This window comes from Crocodylus siamensis, chromosome 4 (assembly GCF_052110815.1).
Source record: "Crocodylus siamensis isolate JL-2025a chromosome 4, ASM5211081v1, whole genome shotgun sequence".
Lineage (NCBI taxonomy): Eukaryota > Metazoa > Chordata > Crocodylia > Crocodylidae > Crocodylus > Crocodylus siamensis.
The window spans coordinates 104,370,893-104,392,914 of record NC_143398.1 but is presented as its reverse complement, the minus strand read 5'-3'; the positions used below and the strand labels follow the sequence as shown (position 1 = coordinate 104,392,914).

Here is a 22,022-nt window from a genome sequence, read left to right as displayed (position 1 = left end):
ATAAGCAGAATACAATTTACACAAATATCGGATCCCTTGTCTATATATAGCTGAAGCACATTTTTCTCAATTGGAGACCATAATAAGCTCATTCTGAAAATGTGTGTATACTTTAAAACTCTTGGTGTACTTCAGAAGAGTTACAGAAGGTAAGTGAAAGTTTAGTGGTTGCTTTTGCACCTTGTAGAAATGAATACCCTTGCAGACTTATAAAAGCTATAGTAGGATTATGCATCTTCCTTATCACACACATCAACCCTTTTCACTGAGGGAGGACCTCCTAACATTTTTAGCAAAATATTTATCAATGCTCCACTGTCCAAACTCCTTTCCTAATCCAGTTTACTTCACTACAGTTAGAAGATACACTCATCATTTTTTCATTTACAAATTCTCCTTATACTTATTTTCAATATCAGTTATTGTTCTAGATATGTTGCTCATTTGTATTATTTGAATTACAGTAGTGCTTACAGGACACAACAGAAATAGGTACACTTCACTGTGCTAGGCACATTTACTTTCTAAAGTACAATAGGAAAAGGAAAATCTTTTTTTTTCAATAGAGTAAAATCTACTTGAAAGATCATGGGCCAAATTCCACTCTCCATTACACACAGTTAAATCCTAAAAAACTCTGCTGGCTTCATGGTAATTCCAGATATATTTTGCTTGTGTAACTAAAAGCAGATTTGTTCCCATACAGTGCTGGATATAAAACAACATGCCTTCCAAACCATGTAAGCCTGGGATAGTGGAAGATGCCAACTCTGCCCCGGATAGCTATTCAACAGATAATGTAGCTTGCCAGTAAGCTCCAAACAAAGAGAAAAGAAACAACTTTACAGGGGTTTGAGAGGGCAAAGAAATGCCCTGCATTAGTAAACCCCAGTTTTCCTTGGGGCTTGTGGGCACTACAGGCAGCTGACCAACTAACCTGACCCAATCAATGGAAGACCAATATATAGAGAGAGAGACTTGCAGGCGCAGAAGCATCTGCCTGGCTTCTTTCTGCTCTCCCTGTCCCCTTCCCACTCCCTGCTAAGCAGGGATCCCCTGTTCCCTCTGTCTTACACAGACACCTCAGCATTAGCTAGCAGACCACATGGTGGTTACGGTCCATGCTGTGTCAGACAGCAGTGTCAACTTAGGTCTTTTTGGAGATAATCAACAGTTCAGCTGGTAATGTCCCTCTGTTCCTTCTTTGTCTAAGAAGAGCTTGAAGTAATGAGAGTCTATTTGTTTTCTGATGAGGTGCTAAATGCTGATAACAGAGCTGATAAATGCTCTGTTATCAAGGAGGGGAGGAACCTCTCCCTAAACCTGTCGGGGCCTGGCCACATCCTCCTCAGCTCAGCATTATACAAGGGAAGGGAGGGCTCTCTAGCACCTCCCCCCCAGCTGCTAGCCTGAGCCACTGCAGGCATGTGCTGGGATGTCTGTGCAGTTACAAAGTGATTTAGCCTAGCCAGCTTAGACTAAACTACAAAGTTTGAATCAATTCAGGCTCAGGCTTTTTGAATGTCTGTCCCTAGCCCTTGAGAGTAGCCAAGAAGCAGGGGCATAGAGTCTCTAGCAGCCACAGCTGATTCAGGGACTTTAAAGCTCAGGTCCATTAATTAAACTTCATGTAGTCAATTTTAAATGCTACTTCAAAACATTTTCACAGGGGTTTCCACAATTTCTTTCTATTTCAAAATGGAATGGACATTTTTTAGAATTTCTCACAGAACTAATTTTTTTTACATTCATTGTGTCTACTTCAGAACCTAAATTGAAACAGCTATTTTTGAAAATCATGGGTTCTTTTGTGCACTTCTTCCCCATCCTTAAGTAACATACACTGTCATCAAATATTTCAAGAGCCATAGTAAATATTTTGCTACATATTGGGTAATATAAAACACAGCTCTATAATAATAATCTTTGTGGCCATGTCTACATAAGCGGCTGACTGTACAGTTGTAACTGTGCAGTCATTTAGTACTTGCTTGACCAAGTACTAAATGACTGCAAGGTAATGGGTGTTACTGTGCAGTCCCATCGCCATTTGTTTTTTTTCAGATGCTACTGTGCAGTAGTGTTGCCGTCATGGTTCATGCCTGGTGATGCTAGGTCACCATAGGTCTCATCAGGACTCTCCCTGTCAGTTCTTTACAAGTTTTCTTATTTCTAAGACCATCAGCTGTTTCCTACAGTTAACTTTCTGGTCTAAGTTTTTATCTGAGCTATGCCTCATGCAGCCCTATTAAAATCAGTTTCAGTGCTGAGAAGGTTACGTAAAGAATTATGAAGGGGGTTTTGTTGGAGTTCAACAGATGACCAGATTTGGCCTACAAGATGTGAAATTAAGCCCTGTGCTTCACTTCTCACTAGAAGGCTGATGTAGTGAATAACTCTTGTATTAGCCCTTGGCATAGGGGTGAATTTCTTCCTATGCCAAGAATAAATATAGTGTAGGTGTGGACTATATCTATGTCATTGTCCATATTTTGCAGAGGGCAAGAAAATACTTTAAAAGTCCACTGCTTTAATTAAAAAAATGTTATATTTCTTGTCCATAGGTGGACTTTCATTCTTCAAGCTGTTAATGGATGGGGTGCCACCGCATATCATTGATTCATATATGCGAGAAGTGCAAGCAGGCAAACCTGAGTGACAGTGAGAGTCTACCCACAGTGCTTCCCTGCCACTGCACTGGAGACTGGTAGCAAGCATTACAACATTTTAATTCTTGCAATGGCAGCACAAGTGGGCGGTTGTTTTTGATGTTGCGTTTGTTTTCCCTACCTGCTGCAGTAAAGAGAAAAATTATGCATGGATTGTTTCTGGGTTGAAATGAAATAACTAAAGCCAACACACACTTTGTAATGTTCAGCATTGTTTTCAGTTTGATATTGTGTTTGTTTTTTAATGAGGAAAGAGAAAAGCTTTGTAATAAGCATGAGAAGACAATCATAGTTTATTCTCAATAGTGCAAGGCGTATTGTTGTTAGAGTGACAGTATACTGAGCAACAAATGGCAATGCAATAGGGCCTTGACATATACCTCTTTTGATAATGGAACTTAATCATCTAACACTAGCTTAACAGAATACTGTTTCATTATAAAGTGTTTAATATACATGTACTTAATGGTCATTTCAGTTGAACACATTTTCATTTGTTATGACTCGCCCATAAATCAAGTCTCTCAACTGAAATTAAAGTGTTTTATTTAATGTACAATAAAAATTAAGTGTTTAAACTGTACTGAAATATTGGTTATTGATTTTTACTATGGTTGTCCTACAGCAACTCATTATATTATTTATTTTACATATTCTGGAGGCACCAGTGAGAACCTGGGCCCCAAGGTAATAAGTATTACACAAGCATGAAAACTTGCTCTTTATCCAGAATGCTTACAAGACAAGACAGCAAATAGAGTTTGAGAGGAGGATGCTATTAGATACATACAACTTTATTTGCCTCTATTTCAGTACATTTAATTATTATCTTATTTACTTGCATACCACACACTTACCCTTCCCCCTCTCCCCAATCAGCCCTGCAGAATTGGGCTTTGTGTCTTAAGCAGGAAAGCTGATTTTTCTATACTGCAATAGAAGTATGCAGACACTGTGCTGTAATACTGCCAACATGACTGGAACCTTTCTATGGCCCCAGCAGGCAGAAGGAGTGAAGTCCTACATTAACCCTTTCAGCACTGTATGTTGTGCCTGAACGACCAAATTGAGATGGTTCAGGGCAAGTGAACTGCTGCATGCAGTCTATAATATCTTGATGAGCCTTGAGGCCTGGAAACACCAATTTATTATTTGCAGGGATTCATATAAATACAGTAAATGAGTCTTGCTACTGCCTTTGCAAGGACCTAAGGCAGGGGTGGGCAACTACTTGGGCTGGAGGGCCACTTAAGAAGCTTGGGTGAGCTGTTGTAGACTGGGGAGGGGGGTGCTGACCTGGCCCAATGCAACTGCAGGATGGGGGGCAATCATGGCTCTGTCCCAGGCCCTGGCCTTGCTCTGTCACCTCCCTGCGATCCCAGCCCCACCCACCTGTTCTGCTCCCAGATGCTGCTTCTCACCCACATGTGGCCCCATCCCATCCACCTGCCTGAGTGTGCCCTGCCCATAGGAGTCCCAGGCCAATCTCCATGGAGTCCCTGCCCACCTGCCTGCTCCATCTAGTGCCCCCAGTGATGGGTATGGGGCAGATGGCCTGGGATGCCCAAGAAGTGGGGCTGGGACTGGCAGCAATAGCGAGGCATGCACCTGCTCCCAGATGGCAGTGGGGGCTGCCAGGAAACCAAGTCTGACTGCTGTGCTGCCCCACCCTGTAGCCCTGCTGCCCAACCCCAAAGACTGCAGCTCCTAGCATGCCCAGGAGCCACACATGGGGATGGGGCAAGCTGTGCCCAGCAGCACCTCCATGCCCAGAGTTGACAGGACTGGCCACACATGCCACAGTCTGGGCTGCTCCCTGCACCTGGGCTGAGCAGGGCAGAGGGATCCCTTGGAAACCCTTGCTAACCTAGATCCAGCCTGTGTGCCATAATTTGCCCACCCCTGATCTAGGGCCTGATTTTGTTGCTGTCCTGCTGCATCAAGAAGTTTCTGCACCCAGACTGTGATTTGGGATGCCACAGTTCTTGGACAGTCTGTGTTTCTAGGAGGACTTACTCTATGTCACACAGTCAGCCATAACTTGGAAAGAATCTTTTATTCTACCTTCTGCCTCCCCAAAGCCAGGTGGGCTATGTGAGAAAATGCAGGATGAATAGAATTAGCGACAAATCTGTTCCTGTTTTTGTCAAGCTCTTCCTCACTAATTGATTTCTTATATTCATCACAACAAATGCATTATTCATAAATATACAATCTTTGACATTCTGTTCCTATCATATGAGGTGGGAAACATAATGTTTGTATGGAAAGTTTTACATGAGTTAAAATGGTTACATTAATTTTCCAGTTCTAGCAAGATTAACCTCCAAGAGAACCAAGTGATCGTATTTAATAAAGGGGGTATTTTTCTTTAGCTCTCCATAAAATGCTGAAGAATACCAGCTACAATATAATGTGATTTGGCTGGGTTCTTAGTTGTATTATCCTGTCATTTATTTACCAATTGCTACTCCAACTGCATACAGAGACTGTGTTACAGGGTGCAATCTAGTTGTCATGTTCAAAGGTTTGTTATGTTATTTGAATAACTGATTGATGTAATAATACAAAAACACACAAAAATTACAACAGAGATGTCAGTGTTACATATTCAAAGAAGCATTATCATGAAAAAATATGAAACAGTGAATAAGCCATTACAACTAAGACAGCCTTTTCTCACTGTATGCTACTGCTGAGCTACAATTTCTATATTGCTTTTAAAGGCATCCTAACTGCCTCTTCCCGTATGTGTATCTGTTCCCTCAGTCATAGGACTCTGCATAAGACAAACAGGTGGCCAATATAAATTGGAGCTGATTTTAGGCCAAGGGGGTGCAATTATTTTGGGTGGAGGGCTGCTTAACAAGTTTTGGTGAGCTGTCGAGGGCCGTGTGAGGTAGCCTCCCCCCCCTTGACATTTGCCCCAACCCCCTGGTTGCCATCTAGGGACCAGAAATCCCACCCCCCTCCCACACCCAACCCCTGACCTTTGCCACCAGAAGTCCTTCCCCTTGCCCCCCAGAAATACTCCTTTTGGAAAGTGGGGTTGCCATCTTGGAACCAGAAAAAACCCAATCATACACTAAAAGTCAAACACTACTAAAACATATTTTAGTTTTATTACAAAAAAATGTTGTCATGAGTTGTGTTTGCATAGTGTATATAGAAGGGACTGCATAATAACTCAAAAATAAATTCTTAGTCTTGCATATTGTGGGGTGTGTGTGTGTGTGTATGGGGTATGGAAGGGGTGTGGGGGGGGTGAGGGGGTTGTGAGGGGGTGTGGCTGTGGGGGGGGCATAGGGTATGTTAGGGGGTTGTGTATATGTGGGGGGTTGTGGAGGCAGAGTGCGGGTGTGTGGGGTGTGAGGGAGGGGAGGGGTGCAGAGACCCCCTGTACTCTCCCCATGGTGCAGCAGCAGCAGGTGGAGCACTCAGGAGTCTGGTGCTGGGTGAGGTGAGGTGTGACTCTGGCTAGTGCTGCTCATCATGGCAAGGGATACAGCCTCCCCACTGGGCAGTCTGTATCACCGGCACTCCCCGCACTCACACAGTATGGGGGGGAAGCTCCAAGCGCTGCAGTTGGCTGTCTTCCCTGCTCCCCAGGGGAAGGCACCTGGGGCTTCCCTCCCCTGCTGTGCAGCTCTGGCGGGGAAGGCAGCCAGCTCCAGCATGCAGGGCTTCTCTCCCATGCCACACAAGTGTGGGGAGCATTGGCAATACAGACGTCCTGGTGAAGGTTGCAACCCTCGCTGCAAAGTGATCTGTGCCCCACTGGGAGCCTGCTCTGGGCATGAACACCCTCAGTGCCCCCACCTGCAGCTGCTGCTGCCGCTACCCCTGCCTGTTGTAGATGTGTCACAGAGAGAGTGTGGGGGTTTCCCTCCTCCTTCCCTCACAACTGCACTCTGCTCAGCCAAGCTCTGCACTGCTGCTGCCCCCCTGGGTGTGGGCTCTGCACTACCACCAGCCCCAGCTCCATACTCCATGCTCCCGCCCAGCTGCAGCCCCACCCCTATCGCTTCCCTACCTGCTGCTCTGAAACAGAGCAGGTTCCCAAGGGCTGCAGCAGCAACAGCAGCATCCCCACCCAGAAGCTGTGTGCAGGCTGGACCGGGTCCTTCTGTCCACAAGGGTGGGAGTGAGGCACAATAGAGTATGTTTGCACCACATGTACTCATGGGCACCTCACTCCCACCCTTGTGAGCGGAAGGGCTGGGTGCGGTGCAATTTGTTGAGGGGTGCTGCGGGCCAGATGAAAGTGTTTGGCAGGCTAGATCTGGCCCGCAGGCCATATTTTGCCCACCCCAGCTTTAGGCTCTCTGCTTCTGAAAGCTGCTCTAATTCACAGAGCTGTAAAAGGCCATTCTAGTAGCTAGAGATTGTAGAGGAGAATATAAATCCTATTTTCCCCCTCCACTGGCAACTAGGTGAAAGAGAAGATACAGCAGATCCACGCCACTCAAAATTTCCTTTAAACTACAAGGATTTGGCTGTGGCTGGGTCCTGTGGCTTGGGGCAGCTCTTCTCTGACAGAGATACAAAGCTGCTTCTTAATATTTGAGGCATTTGAGCAAGTGTGGTAACTTTCATAGATTTCATAGACATTTGGGCTGGAAGGGACCTCGGAAGATCATTGAGTCCAGCCCTCCCCGCCCAAAGGGCAGGAAGTCAGCTGGGGTCATAGGATCCCAGCAAGATAAGCATCCAATTTGCTCCTGAAGGTGTTCAATGTAGGTGCTTGAACCACCTCCGATGGCAGGCTGTTCCAGATCTTGGGGGCTCAAACAGTAAAGAAATTCTTCCTTATGTCCAGCTTGAAATAGTCTCGCAGTAGTTTATGACCGTTTAACCTTGTCGTCCCTTGGGACGCTCTGGTGAACAAACTTTCCCCCAGATCCTGGTGGTCACCCCTGATAAACTTATAGGTGGCCATCAGATCACCCCTGCGCCTGTGCTTTTCCAGGCTAAAGAGCCCCATGGCGCTCAGCCTGTCGTCGTAAAGTCTGTTTTCCTGACCTCTGAGTTAGAGGTAGAAGCAGTTAATGTTAGGGTGACAATGTTTGGATCTTGGGGAGCACTGTATTTGCAGCTGAAACAAGGCTTTAATCTGTGGCTTCAGCAAAGCTGATGACTACAAGGCAGAATGATATATTAAAAATAACACTGCAAAATGCTTAGGCAAGCAGTTTCCTAACAATAGGCTAGTGTGTAGGATACATGATTTCTTGTTTAAGAAGAACAAGATGCAGCCCATCAGCTATCATCAGGAGATAAAGCAGAAGTAAGACTTTGGAGATGGAGTCAGCAAGAAACCAGAAAGAACCAGCAAGTGACCGGAGGAAGCTGAGGTCAAAGTCTTAGGCATACTCTCATAGCAAAAGGTATGTAAATGACTGAAATGCATAGGCAATTCCATGCTAATAAAGTAAACAGTAAACAGAGGCAGAGCTTGCGATAGGAGGAGATATGGGTGGAACAAAGGAGGGGCAAATGTTAATGAGCATGAACCAAGGTGTATAAAATGTTAAAAGAACTAATGTTCACTGTGGCTCCCAAGTCTGTTGTTTTTTTGGGAGGTAGTCTGAATCTGTCTCCATTCTGAATAAAGCTGTTGCGAGCAATGTGTGCTGATGTTTGCTCCCTGTTTGCTCTGGCAACTAAGCAACTGGATCCATGAGCAATTGGATCGTTGTCTCCCTAGTTGTTGGGCGCCGCATGGAGTCGGGGTCTAACAGTTAAACAGACTGTTACTGTATCACTGATATGCAGGATATCGTACAGATACATGAGACACTGGCCTGAAGAAAGTACAGTCTGAGACCACTGCATGTGAGCTTGACTTGGGCAGGAGTCCCCATGCATTGTCAATAGCAGAACTATTTAAATGAACCTTAGAATGACAGACCATGACTGTGAACAGAAACAAGAATGACAAATATGAGTGAAACATTGAGGTTTACACCAACGAGGCAAGGGCAGTGATAGTTTTCTGACCCTAACAGGACTTCAAATGGGCAGAAGGGTTCATCTACATGACACTTACTGTAAAATTGCAGGTCATGTTAATTTGTATTAAAACACATTATTCCTTTACAAAGCAATTCTTAACTACTTTATAGATACACTACTCTTAAATATATATTTTTAAATGAATACTTTTCTCCTCGTAATTTCTTGCTGATCCAAGTCTGCCTTGGACTCCTATTTTAGGGCTGGTATGCAGAGAAAAATAGAGCGCTCGGTAAAATAGGATGGCAGTTAGAGTTCACTACGTCTGGTACTCTTAGTAGGGTATCCAGGGGTAAAAAAACTCTCTGCACCGTTCCCTTTTATTGCATTAAACAACTGCACATGCAGTATGTGGCACTGCAGACGTGCCTCTGGCTTATTTATACCAGCCTCTGGCTTCTTTATTATTCCATCCAGGAAGAGCACAGACCAACTGCAGATGCTTCCTCAACCTGACAAAGGTACTTATACCCAAAAGCTTGCAAAGAAGAATTTTTCCAACTATTTGAGTTGGTCTAATAAAATATACATGATTTAATTATATACTTCAGTGGAATATGTACAGTAGCAGTTTCCCTAACTTTTGTGAGTTTAAGTGCTTTGCTTCAAGGCAGCACTTCTGGAAGTGTGATCATGTGAGAATCTCAACTGTTTTTGCAAAGTAAATTTCTAGCTGTCACTTTCAGAGAAATCTTGAAAGCATGAACTCTAAAGGTTAAAAAAAATAGAAGACAAGTAAAAAAACCCACTAAATGTATTGTTCTTGTCTGATGGTTTTTAAGCCAATGTCATAATTTTTTGTTGAATTTTTGCTGAATTTTTTTGTTAATTCAGGATTAACAACACTGCCATAGCCAGAGACAGAGAATGCTACCCCTGGGCTCCAAAGTGCAATGCCTTTGTGTACACAGTTCAATACTGGATTTTTTCCCTATGTTGATTGTGCACACCATTCTGATTTGTTCCCCACTGTCACTCCAAGGTCTTCTGAATTCTACTGTTTCCCTGTATTTTCATTTCAATTCACTTTAGAGTGTTTTCTTCCCAGAAGCACTGGATTGCATCTCCCCCCTCCCCAGTTGTATCTCCTCCTGTATCTAGCCCCCTTAGATTCTTTTGTTATAACATTTTTGTCATCAGTGGTATTTGTATCTCCTCTCAAGCTAGTACCAGCATTAGCTGCATACTTCATTAGCATTCTGTTTACTTCCTAGTGTAGATCACTGGTTAAGTCTATTAAATTATGCTATCTTGAACAGCAAACCTTGTAGCATCTGACTAGACAGCTGCTCCTAAATCAAAATACTCGTGTTTATCTTTCATTATCCTCTGTTTACAGTCTTTCAGCCAGCTTTTAATCTACTTGAAGTTCGTTTCTTATCCAGTATAATCCTAATGTTGTTTTTCAAGTAAATTTCAGTTAATTTTGAATCTGAAGGCTTGTCTATACAGGGAAGATAGTGCTTACTACACTAGTGTGTGATTGTATAGTGCTCTGATTATTCCACATTGGGATGTCCACACGTGCATTAATGCACTTGAGTTAATGTGCATTGAATCTAGTACCTCCAGGCATTTTTACATGTGCTCTGGGTGTAGGGGGGTTCTTTAATTACAGTGGCTCTTGGAGCAGCTCTATTTAAAGTGCCCCAAACGTCTTATATATCAGCATCCCCACACTTCAAAATCATGGTGAGGGCTCCTTATATAAAGTTCATCAAATAATCTTTACATAAAGAGCCTCTGCCACCATTTTGAAACACAAGGACACTGACACATGAGACATGGAGGCTGGCTGGAGTGTGGTAATTAAGATGCTTCAGCAGACTTGATTAATCCAGTCTGCTCCAGGGCGCTGTAATTACAGTGCGTTGGAGCAGCCTCCCATCTCCTGTACAGGCACCCTCTATTGGGAGGTACTAGCAAAATGTGCATTAGCCTGTCTTAATGCACGTTAAATAAAAAGCATGGTTTAAACGTGATGCTTAATGCATATTAGCCTATTTTAATGTGCATTAACTAAATAGTACATTTGTACATTAAAGCACATGTGTAGACACACCCAGTAACTCCCGTGTGGTCACTTTTAGCATGCATTCAGTGTCCACTTTTACCACTCAGGTAAACTTCTTTACACTCAAAGGCTGCATCCAGATGTGTGTAGACGTTGGGTTCCCCAGGGACAACTAGCAGTGGTGCACTTTTTGCCACCGCTATTTGTCCTCAGGGAATGCCTGTGCCGTATGTACTCCAGTGTGCTGAAAGTTACCCCAGGTGGGGTAGGAGAGGGGAGGGCTGGCCCCAGCAGGGCTCTAGGGGCCTCCTGGAGCTGCAGTCGCATCACTCCTGCTGTATGGAGCCTGGCCAACAACAGAGTGCAGCCCTGGCTGGCCAGGCTCCAGCTTTGGGCAGCACATGCTGAAGTGTATAAGTTCTTGGAAAATAGAATGCACATCAAAAATCTATCAAAGACTAGTATAACCAATTACCTGTGAGGGCACATGTCTCACAAGAAAACCACTCTCCCCAATCTATCATTTCTAATCCTCAAAGGGAATTTACAAAATACCTTTCACAGACGAGCCTACGAACTTCACTTCATCAACCTACTGGATACAAAATATGATGGACAAATACAGATATTGGATTCATGACACATTGTAACCTACCTAATATCTGTCTCCCCAAGTACCTCTCTACTATTTACCAGCTCAGAGGTTGTTAACTGGGAGTACACGTACCCCTGGAGGTACTTTGAAAGGTCCCAGGGGGTACACAGGGGTGGGTAGGGAAGGAGCTTCACCACCCTGCACCACTGCCTCACAGGAGCAGGGCTAGGGCAAGGTAAGAGTAGGGTCATACAGATACTGTGCTACCACCACTCAGCTGCTTGCCATGTGCCCGCTCCACGTCCGGTCACTCACCATTCCCCTTGCCCCCACAAACCCAGCTGCTTGCCACCACCCCCTGTGTCTGGCTGCATTCCACTCCCCTGGGGGGTACACTTATTAAAAAAGGTTTAAAATCCCTATACTAGCTACATTAATTCCCCTTCCACCCCCCACCTGTCTCTCATCCATTGACTACCTCAATTTACAATTTCATAGACTGGCTTTCTCACATGCATACCAGCCTCTGACTTCTTTATTATTCCATCCAGGAAGAGCACAGACCCACTACAAACACTTCCTCAGCCTGATGAAGGGTACTTTTACCTAAAAGCTTGCAAATTTTTCCACCTATTTGAGTTGCTTTAAAAAAAATTTAAAAATTTTGGATTTACCCAAAGAACCTTGTCTGCCTATGTTCTTAGACCAACACAGCTACAACCTATAACTCTATTTAAATCACAGCCATTCAGCGTCAGCGATTGACAAATTGTAATATTGATGAATACATGGACCAAAACTGAAATGCCCTCTGTGTCAGAGAACTTTAAGGAGTATAGGGTTTGTTTTGTTTTCAAATGTGAGGGGAAGCAAAGCATTTAAATGATTCATTGCTTTATCCTCCCAGCAACCATCTTTCACATTCTTACTCTGCTTCCTTTCCTCAATATAAAACACCACAGTTCTATGTGCCCTCTGTGACAGTAGCTTTGCCTTGTTAGAGAGGAGTCTAAAATGATGCACAGGCCATTTATAGAATAAGCCTTGTACGTGGGGTGGTATTAATTAGGGGTAGAAATAGACTAGTTCTCTGCCTTAGAGAGGCTTGATGCTAGGTTAGCTGCGGAAAATCTGAAAATTTCAGGTTGTTTCTCTTTGGCTAGAAAATCAACAAGTTCCCTAAGACTGTTCATAAGCCTCGTTACAAAAATTCTGCTCGTTTAAAATGTTAGTGTTCCAGAAAGGACAACATCTCAAAGTTCTTGTTTCAAATACTCTCAAAGGTAAATGAAATTAATCATCACGGGTGTGTCTACACATTCCCTTTAATGTGCATTCGCTTATTTGAATGTGCTTTAAAGCGTCACTAAAAAAAACCCTGTGTTATTTAGTTAATGCACATTCAAATTAGCTAATGTGAATTAAGCATCACTTAAAAACCGTACTCTTTACTAAATGCACATTAAGATAGGCTAATACACATTTTCCTACTACCTCACAATGGAGGTACTAGATTTAATGCGCATTAACTAAAGTGTATTAATGCATGTGTAGACATGCCAAGTCTGGAGTATTGCAAAATACACTCTTTAGAGTCTCTTGTGCTTACTACAAAGATTCCCAGGTTGCCAGGAAAACTAATTCTATGTATGATCTGTGTTGAAAAATCTAAGGACACTGTACTCTTGGCAATTTGCCAAGAGAATCATTCATAATTTGACTGCTTTATCCTACAGATACTTTATAAGGAGCAACAACAGCATCTCCCAGTCAGTCGGCTGTATTAGCTTCATGCTTGAGCCACATTTTGAGTGCTCTGATGAGCAATGAGTTTAGTTAAACACTTGATGAGTAGGAAAATAAGTAAAGTTTATGGGAAAATTCATAATAGGGGATTCAGTCTACAATACTTAAGAGTAGTGACTCAAGTGTAACACTTGTAGTTTTGCAACAGATGGCCCATCACTGATTGATTTGTTTTTCATATGGCAGTGTGACATTGTGAATTCAAGCAACAAAAGCAACTCTGCCTTGAAAGGACAATACAGATTAGAGCAGGGAGTCTTGGGATTTTTTTTCCTTTTGTGTAAAACAATTTAAAAGGGGGGATGTCTCAGATTTCTGGGTTTTGTTTCCTTTTGCATAAAACAATTTAAAAGGGAGGCTGCCTTGTGAAGCATCCCCCCCTCCCCCGCTTCCAGCACAAATCAATTTCGGGAGGAGCAGGAAGCAAAGGGGGAGGGGATTCAAGTGCATGCCCTCTTCCCTGGAACTGACTCTGGCTTTAATATCTGTTCAGTTAAACAAAGGTTTTACTTTGCTGAGAGAGATGTCATGATTTCAAGGGGGGTGGAGGGGATGGTATAATTGTGAAGTGTGGGTGGGAGCTGTTTTGTGCTGTCATGAGAAGGGGCGATGCAAACTCCCTTTTAAATTATTTCAAACCTGCCTGCCCACCCAGACCCCTCCATGTAGGGGATGGTGCCTGCCCAGGAGCCAGATCAGGAACACCAGCTGGATCTGGCCCAGGGACTGACAGTAAACAGGCCATATTCTTTGCAAGCGTTTGGGTACAAGAGATGGGTCAGGCCAGGCAGGAGAGGGACTCCCTGAGGAAAGTGGGGCTGAGGGGGGCCCTGCCCAGCCTTGCCAGGTCTCAGATATGAAATGATTGTACTGGAAGCTGAAAATGATGGTTAAGTGCTGTAAAAACTATTCTACCCTGAAAAAACATATATACAAACAGGTCTGGAAATAAGTTTTGTTTACTTTCTATTGCTCACTGTAACCTTCCGCGAGCGGCGGGAAGCGGGTCATTGCAAGTGAAGCACGTTTTTATTCTCAGGCACTTGCGGACGCCCACTCAGTCCAGCGCTCCCGAGATTTCCTCAGTGTGACTCGGGCTTTGCACCAGGGACGGGCTGAAACGCGCTGGGACGCTTTGCGGCTCTGACTAGTATTGATCGTGCGAGGGTTGTCTGACGGACGGGACGAGCGCGTCGTGCTCGTGTCCCCACAGCGCTGCCCCGGCCCCGCTCCCCCCGGCCTGCAGGGCCGGCTTAAATCCGACCCGCGGCGCCGCCAGCTCCCGCCTCCCGCCCGGCCCGGCCCCCGCCCCGTGGAGGCGGCGCGGCGGCGGCGGCAGCAGGCCCGGCCCGGCATGGCGGGGCGGTGGGCGCTGCCCGAGCCGCTGAGCTTGGCGCAGCTGCGGCGGCTGGAGCAGCACCGCTACAGCGCGGCCGGGCGCTCGCTGCTGGAGCCGCCGCTGCAGCTCTACTGGGCCTGGCTGGTGCAGCGCACGCCTGCCTGGCTGGCCCCCAACGCCATCACGATGGGCGGCCTCCTGCTCAACGTGCTGCCCACGCTGCTGCTCGTCGCCTGCTGCCCCCGCGCCACCGAGCAGGTACCGCCCGCCCGGCTCCTCGGCCCCGCTCCCAGCGCCTCCTGCGGCCGGCCCTTCTCCTCCCGCGACCCAGCGCCACTCCCTCTCCCCCACGCCCACCCTAGGCCCAGGCCCTGCCCCTCTCCTCCTGCAACCCCTCCCCAAACCCAGCCCCTGCCCTTCTCCTTCCCTGCTGTTATCTAGCCTCTCTCTCTTCCCCCCCCCATGTCACCCAGCCCAGCCCAGCCCCAGCCCCTCTTCCCTTCTCCAAGGTCCTCCCAGCCCCAGCCCCTTTCCACCCTCAAATCCTCCTCAGACCTAGCTCTCACTGCTGCACATTCCTCTTCAGACCCAGCCCCTTTTCCCTCCCCCAAGATCCTCCCAGCTCCCGCCCCTCTCCCCTGTCCACCCTCTTTCCACCCTCAAATCCCCCCAGTGTCTCTCTCCACATGCCCACCCTACCCCTCCTTACCGCACATCCCTCCTCAGACCCAGACACAGCCTCTCTCCTTCTCTGCTCTTATCTAGCCCGTCTTCCCCCACCCTTGCCCACCTCAGCCCTAGCCCTTCTTCCCTCCCCCAAAGTCCTCCCAGCCTCTTTCCACCCTCAAATCCCCCCAGACCCAGCATCTCTCCCCGCACACCCACCCCAGCCCCCCTCCTTCTGCAAATCCCCCCAGACCCAGCACCTCTTCTTGTCACACATCCCTCCTCTGATTCAACCCCTCTCCCTTACCACATCCCCCCACCCCCCACACACACACACAGCCTCTCTCCTTCCCTGCTCTTACCTAGCCCCTCTGAACTGAGTTTATTTAGTCTGGAGAAGAGAAGACGGGGGGAACTTAATAGCAGCCTTCATCTATCTGAAGGGCAGTTCCAAAGAGGATGGAGCTAGACTGTGCTTAGTGGTGGCAGATGACAGAACAAGGAGCAGTGGTTTCAAGTTGCAGCAAGGGAAGTTTAGGTTAGAGATTAGAAAGAACTTTCTCCCCTGGAGGGTAGTAAAGCACAGGAACAGGTTACCCAGAGAGGCGGTGGAAGCTCTGTCCCTGGAGGTTTTCAAGACCCAGCTAGACAAAGCTTTGGCTGGGATGATTTAGTTGTGGCTGGTCCTGCTCTGAGCAGAGTTTGGACTTGATGATCTCCTCTGAGGTTCCTTCCAACCCTCATTTTCTATGATTCTATGAACACCAGCAGTCTTTCGGTGTCCTGTCTCTATTTTTCTACTTATGCCAGTGGAACTAAGTGGCATTAGTGCTGGGAAATTTTGGACAGAAAAAGCTATTTCAGATGAGGCTTGTATAGCTTTAAAAAAAAAAAACTTTTAATCTTGATGGACTAAAATTATTAATCACTTGGATTTCAAATCAATTTAGATTCAGTAAATATTTCTTTTTAATTTTTTTGCTATGTCTTAATGATCAAAGTGAGCATTTTCCCATAGTTTAGACAATGAAAATAACCTTGGTTTCATTTCCACTTACTGTCATTTTCCAGTTATTTTCACTTTCTGGTTCTTATGCAATAGGGCAATGTCTGTGTTGTAAACCTGTTTGGGGAAGTTTATGTTCAGAAACATTTATATTTTGAGCTCCATCCGGCCTTCTCCGCCCGCTTTAATAAAGAGGCTGAATTCCATAAAAACTCAATTCTGGGTCAAGTTTCCTTATTCAGTTATCATAGCATCAATTGTGAAAATTTAACATGAAACTAGACCCCCTCTTGTTTGAATATATGTGGTCTTATATGATCAGTTACTGTGACTTTCTCTGTTATCCCCCTTCCTCCCCCCCCCGCCCTCCATCCCCCCCATTAATCAACTTTAACATCCTCCATTTTTTTGAATGTGAGAGATTAAACCAGAGCATGAAATGATTGGCACCCCCTTACAGTTCTGAAATACTGTTTAAAACAAATTTCTCTCATAAGTTTCCCCTTATATACAGCAGCTATGGCCCCAAGACTAAAGGTGCATCTGCACAGTAGGATTCTTGGGCTCCCTACAAATGGGAATGTGCATTTCCCCAAGGACAAATAGCACCAGCACATGTTTTTGACACCAGTTGTCCCTGGGCATGCTCCTGCATGCATGCTTTGGTGTGTAGGAGAGGCTGGAGGAGCAACTAGGCTGGCCCCAGCAACCTTACCTGGGATCCTGGGGGCCTCCTAGGGTGCACCCTGGGGTGATCTGGGTGCACAGAGCCTGGCTGACACCCAGCAAGTGGCTCTGGCTGGCCAGGCTCCAGTTTCTGGTGGCACATGCTGCAGCCATGTGTGCCACCCTGCTTTTTTCTGCTACAAACTTCCCGTTACCTAATTTTGCCACCATGCTGCAAAAATGCAGCACAGTAAACGGATGCATGAATGCCGTGTGGGTTTTGTGGTGCCTCGAGGCTTTGAGGCTCTGCAAACCACATGTTCCTGCTTGTGGGGATGCGACCTAGTAGTCTGATTGCCTGGGGTGGTTGTGGGGGAGTTGCTCTTCAAGATTTTGTCTGTTCAATATCCACAAAGCCAAAGTAGATCTGTGCAGCAAGATAAGCATCCAATTTACTCTTGAAGGTGTTCAATGTAGGTGCTTGAACCACCTCCGCTGGCAGACTGTTCCAGACCTTGGGGGCTCGGACAGTAAAGAAATTCTTCCTTACTGTCCGAGCCCCCAAGGTCTGGAACAGTCTGCCAGCGGAGGTGGTTCAAGCACCTACATTGAACACCTTCAAGAGTAAATTGGATGCTTATCTTGCTGGGATCCTATGACCCCAGCTGACTTCCTGCCCTTTGGGCAGGGGGCTGGACTCGATGATCTCCCGAGGTCCCTTCCAGCGCTAATGTCTATGAAATCTATGAAATCATTTGGGATGTGGAGAAGCTTCTCTTTGAAGCTAAAATGGGACTATCAAACCTGTTCCCGGTTGTGGCCCAGAATATAGGAGTATTTAATGTCTTCAGAAGTTTTCAGACATTGGGGGCTGGAAGGGACTTCACAAGATCAAGTCCAGCCCCCTTACCATAGTCAGGAGTTTGCTGGGATCAAATGATCCCCGCAAGATAAGCATCCAAACACCATTTGAATGAGTCCAGAGTAGCTGCCTGCACCACCTCTGGGGGGAGTCTGGTCCAGACACTGGGCTCTCGGACTGTACAGAAGTTTTTCCTTGTGTCCAGTCTACATGGGCCTTTCAGAAGTTTGTGGCCATTAGACCTTGTTATCCCTTGGGGAGCTCTGTTGAACAACTGTTCTCCCAGATCCTGGTGCACCAGTCTTATAGGCTGCCACCAAGTCCCCTCTGAGCCTTCTCTGTTAAATAGTAGTACATTAATCCAGTGGTTTTAACATCAAGGAGAATAATCTTTCAGGGGGAAGTTAAAAAAATTCATAGATCCTAGATAAGAGCATGTGTATGATTTGAGGGTGTAATAATGAAATGAGATGGAACTGGAATCTCAAGTGAATTGTAGCTCCATTTGTTGCAAATAATGGCAGAATATAGGAAACATTCTTCTAGGAATATGCAAGGGCAAATGCTCAGGGTGGTCCATTTATTTCTCTGCCCACCACAGGATTTAAACTATGCTGCCCACAGCCATATTTGAACACAGTTGTTGGTAGCTTTAATGTATTTTCCACCTTTAGCTATTGCAACACTGTTTTAACTACACTTGAGTATCTTGGCCTATTCAGTTCAAATTTTTGCCTTGGCTATCTGTCAACTCTCTTATTTAGAAACAAAACAGTTTCAGTGGAGCAAGCTGAAAGAAGCATCGAATCTAAAACATTTTTTTTATTATTCTTAATAATTGCCAAATGCTTGAGAAGAAAATTTAGACAAACATGTGAGCCTGGAGGCAAGTAATGTACCAGGCTGTATACTCTCAAAATTAAAGAATTTTTATTTAAGAGCTAAGGCTGTAGCAGTTCACGTATGCTATTGTAACTTTTTGGGAAGGGCTTATTTTAATAGTGAAAATAGATTGTGAGAGGTAAGTTTTAAAACCTTTTAAAATCATGGGCCAGTCTGAGGGCATACTCTGTTTACCAAGCCTCTCTGTTGCAAGCCATTGGGGTAAACTTTTCCATTATTGAGCAAGTGTCTTGAATACCTGATGGTGAGAATTGTTAAAAATTGTTGCATTGCTGTGGTAGAATTGTGAGGAGAAATGAAGAGTCCGTGTAATTAAAAAAAAATGACAAAAATCCCTATTGTTGAAGCTTTGGGTTATTTATACTAACTGAATTTAAAATGTGGAAAGGTGAGTGATTGTGAAAGTTCTGGGTTGTGACCCTTCAAAATATGGTGCAGGTTTCACAGACAGGGAAATTCAGGTTTAGATAGCCTGACATGCTGGAATGTCTTTTGTCAAATTGTCCAAATCAGTTACAAGGCAGAAAGAGTTGGTTTTGCAACAAGGTGTGACCAACATAATATTTATTTTGAAATCCCATTTACTTTCTGTGTCTGCTTTACTACTGTCCTACTCTCCAGAAGGAACAGGGGTTGTGTCATTTCCCATTGCAAGTGCACAAAGGCCACATATTAGTATTTCTTGCCTCACCCTGTCTTTCCTAAAGCTCTAGAGGGCCACACCTCTTAAACACACACAGTTTAAGTCCTTATATGTGCTTGCACAAGCAGTTTTATCCTATAGCAATTTTGACATGTGTTTCAATGTGTAACTTATTATTGATTTACTGAGGACCGTATCATTACCGGGTGGGCGTATGTAGAATGGCTGTAGCGTGGAGGTTGGCATTCTGCTTCACAAACTAAGCAGTAGTTTTAACTCACTGCAGGTTTAAAATCAAATCTGCTAGTTGGATGCGATTTTTTTTTTTTTAAAGCTTGAGTAATTATTTAATCAATAGGGCTCAAATCAGTGGGTGGTTTAAAAAAAAGGAAGAAAGAAGAACTCAGTATCTAAATCTAATGTATCTGGGTATGAGATGACAGTTCTTTGGATCTAGTAGTCATATTTCCTCCACTTTATTCTAACTCCACTTCAGAGTGCACAACGGCCTTTGTTCTGCTTGGAAGAAAAGTTTCCCCAACGTGCCAGAAGTACTGTTGGGGAAAGTTTTGGAGGAAGAATGCAGAGCCATAGCCAGAACTTGCTACCTGAATATCTGCTATCCTTCTTTTCACTGTGAACAAGGCTGATTTAGTGGTTGAGAGTGTTTGTTTGCTTGCCTGTGCATGTGTTTGTGAGAGTAGAGAATTTAGAAGGTGGGAGGGGGAAATGCACACTCCTCCGTATTTGGTCACTTTTTTTGAGGGGCTCAGCATTACTAATCTGCAAATGTTTCCTTTATAAAGCATAACCTTTGTCCATGAAGATAGCATTACAGAACAGAATTCACGATAAACATGGATATGTTATAATTATTATCCAAGATTCATACGATGCAATTGTAGTAAAACCTCAGGAAAGAGAACCACAGGCAAACGGGGATTAGGGCAGAGTGGTAAGAGACTAAATTGCAAATATTCTGTGTTGCAGATTGTATTGAGGCTTTCTTTGGCCATGATTTTTTGATGGTATAACTTTCAAGGCAGGGATTATTTTTTGGCTCCAGCACACTGGGGTGTTTCCAGCACATGGGGGCTTCAGTCCTTCCAGGGGCTTATCAAAGATGTTATTTATACTGTTACTGAAAGTGAGCATTAGGGTTGCCAACCCTCCTGGATTTGCTGAGAGTCTACAGCAATTGGCATAGATATCCCAGTGACTACTGACAGCAATCTGGGAGATGGATATTGTGAACAGGTTGAACAGTACAATTAAAATAATGACATTTTGTCATGTTAGAAAAAAAATCTCCCGGAATAGCTTCAGTCAGTGTTGGCAACCCTAGTGAGCATAGCTGAAAATAACTGGAGAAAGGCTACTGAACCTCCATTTAAAGAGGACAAAAAGTGAGACTGGGGGTTGTAGATTCATGTTGATGTAGTTTGTAAGAGATTAGTGAACGGGTCGGACATTGGCTCTCTCTGTTAGTTGGCTGATGAGAGACATCTTGGACAGTGGTTAAAACTAAGTGTTGGATTTGACTGAATTATTAGGGTTCTAAATGTGGCCTAGTATCCGGATCCCAGATTTTCCATGGACATCTGGCCTTTTGAATTCTGAGAATTCAGGATTCTCAACACACCAATGAATTCAAGATTGTCAGCACATCTGATGAATTTTTTTACAGCTTCCCTAATAGTGCCAAGAAGAGAAAAGTAGAGCAAGGCAATCCTCTCCTGTCTCGCCTGAAATGCCCCAGTCCCCCAGCCCTGAATGGTTTCAGGGTCAGGCACCCAGCACAGCCACCCCTCCCATCTCCATGGCTAGGACTGGCGGGGGGGGGAGGGGGGCAGTTCTGAACTAGAACCTGCACTGCAAAGCCTGATCAGGGTCAGGCATCAAGCCTATACCTAGCACAGCTTCCCCCCCAACCCTCACAGCTAGGACTGGGGGTGATAAGGGCCAGCACTGGTGCTGTTGAACCTGAAATTTAGAACCATCCAGCCCTGATATCGCTGGGGTAGGCGGAGGTGATGAGACCAGGAAGGTATGTGGCAGCTCTTAAGTGGATGCCATCTCTTATTATTTATAACTTGAATGGCTGCAGGGCCTGATCAAGGACAGGCACTGACCATGCAACCAGCAATGCCTTGCCTCCTTGCCTGTCTCCATGCCTGGTGATGGGGGGCAGGCGCTAGCTGGGTTGCTGCACCTGAAATTCAGAACCAGCTAGGTGCAATGCAGCTGGTGTAGAGGGAGGTGATGACCTGGGAGGTCTGTGGCAGCCCTTAAGTGCAGTCAGTCTCTTACTGCTTATAACTTGTATTGCTGCAGGGCCTGATCAAGGGTCAGGCAGTGCCAGACATTGTACAGCCACCTAATGAGAAGGCTTGCTTCTGCCCCCAAGGGGTTATAACAGGCAGATAGTCTGTGGAAAAAAACAGATTGCTGGGAATCCAAAGGCATCAACAGCTTCATCTGTCACAATACACTACTTTGCTGCTTTTAGAGCAGCTGCCTGTAATGCATTAAACCTTCCTGAGGCCTGTAAGGTGAGCAAATATTAATTCCCTTATATTGTGGGGCAGTGTTATGATAACTATTTTAGTCAGTTGTATGCAGGAAGTTTATAAGAACACCACAAATAGATTCTCCATCTGCTGACTCATACCCAAACCATAAGAACTTGCTTCTTAATTCAATTTTTGTCTTCCTCCTCACAATTTTTCTTTTTCTTTCTTTTTTTTAAACACCATACCCATGATAAACACTACAGGGGTGCAAGAGTCTCCTGTCTCTTGCAACTGAAACAAAATTAAAATTAAAATGAAGAAGAAT

General features: G+C 45.0%; 2 protein-coding genes across 9 annotated transcripts in view; both read left to right on the top strand.

Moving 5' to 3' along the window:
* Positions 1–3,252, top strand: part of MYBPC1 (myosin binding protein C1) — a 108,673-nt gene extending 105,421 nt beyond the window's left edge. For all 6 annotated transcript variants that reach the window (XM_090043245.1, XM_090043246.1, XM_090043249.1 and 3 more), the window contains one exon: positions 2,565–3,252. In XM_090043245.1, coding sequence (XP_089899371.1) covers positions 2,565–2,659 — 95 coding nt within the window. In that variant the 3' untranslated portion in view covers positions 2,660–3,252. The remainder of the gene's footprint in view (positions 1–2,564) is intronic.
* Positions 3,253–14,160: 10,908 nt separating this feature from the next.
* The window catches only part of CHPT1 (choline phosphotransferase 1), a 46,818-nt gene continuing 38,956 nt past the window's right edge, over positions 14,161–22,022 (top strand). The window contains exon 1 of one of the 3 annotated variants that reach the window (XM_090043241.1): positions 14,161–14,696. In XM_090043241.1, coding sequence (XP_089899367.1) covers positions 14,454–14,696 — 243 coding nt within the window. In that variant the 5' untranslated portion in view covers positions 14,161–14,453. The remainder of the gene's footprint in view (positions 14,697–22,022) is intronic. The other 2 variants (XM_090043243.1, XM_090043242.1) reach the window with 2 other exon arrangements.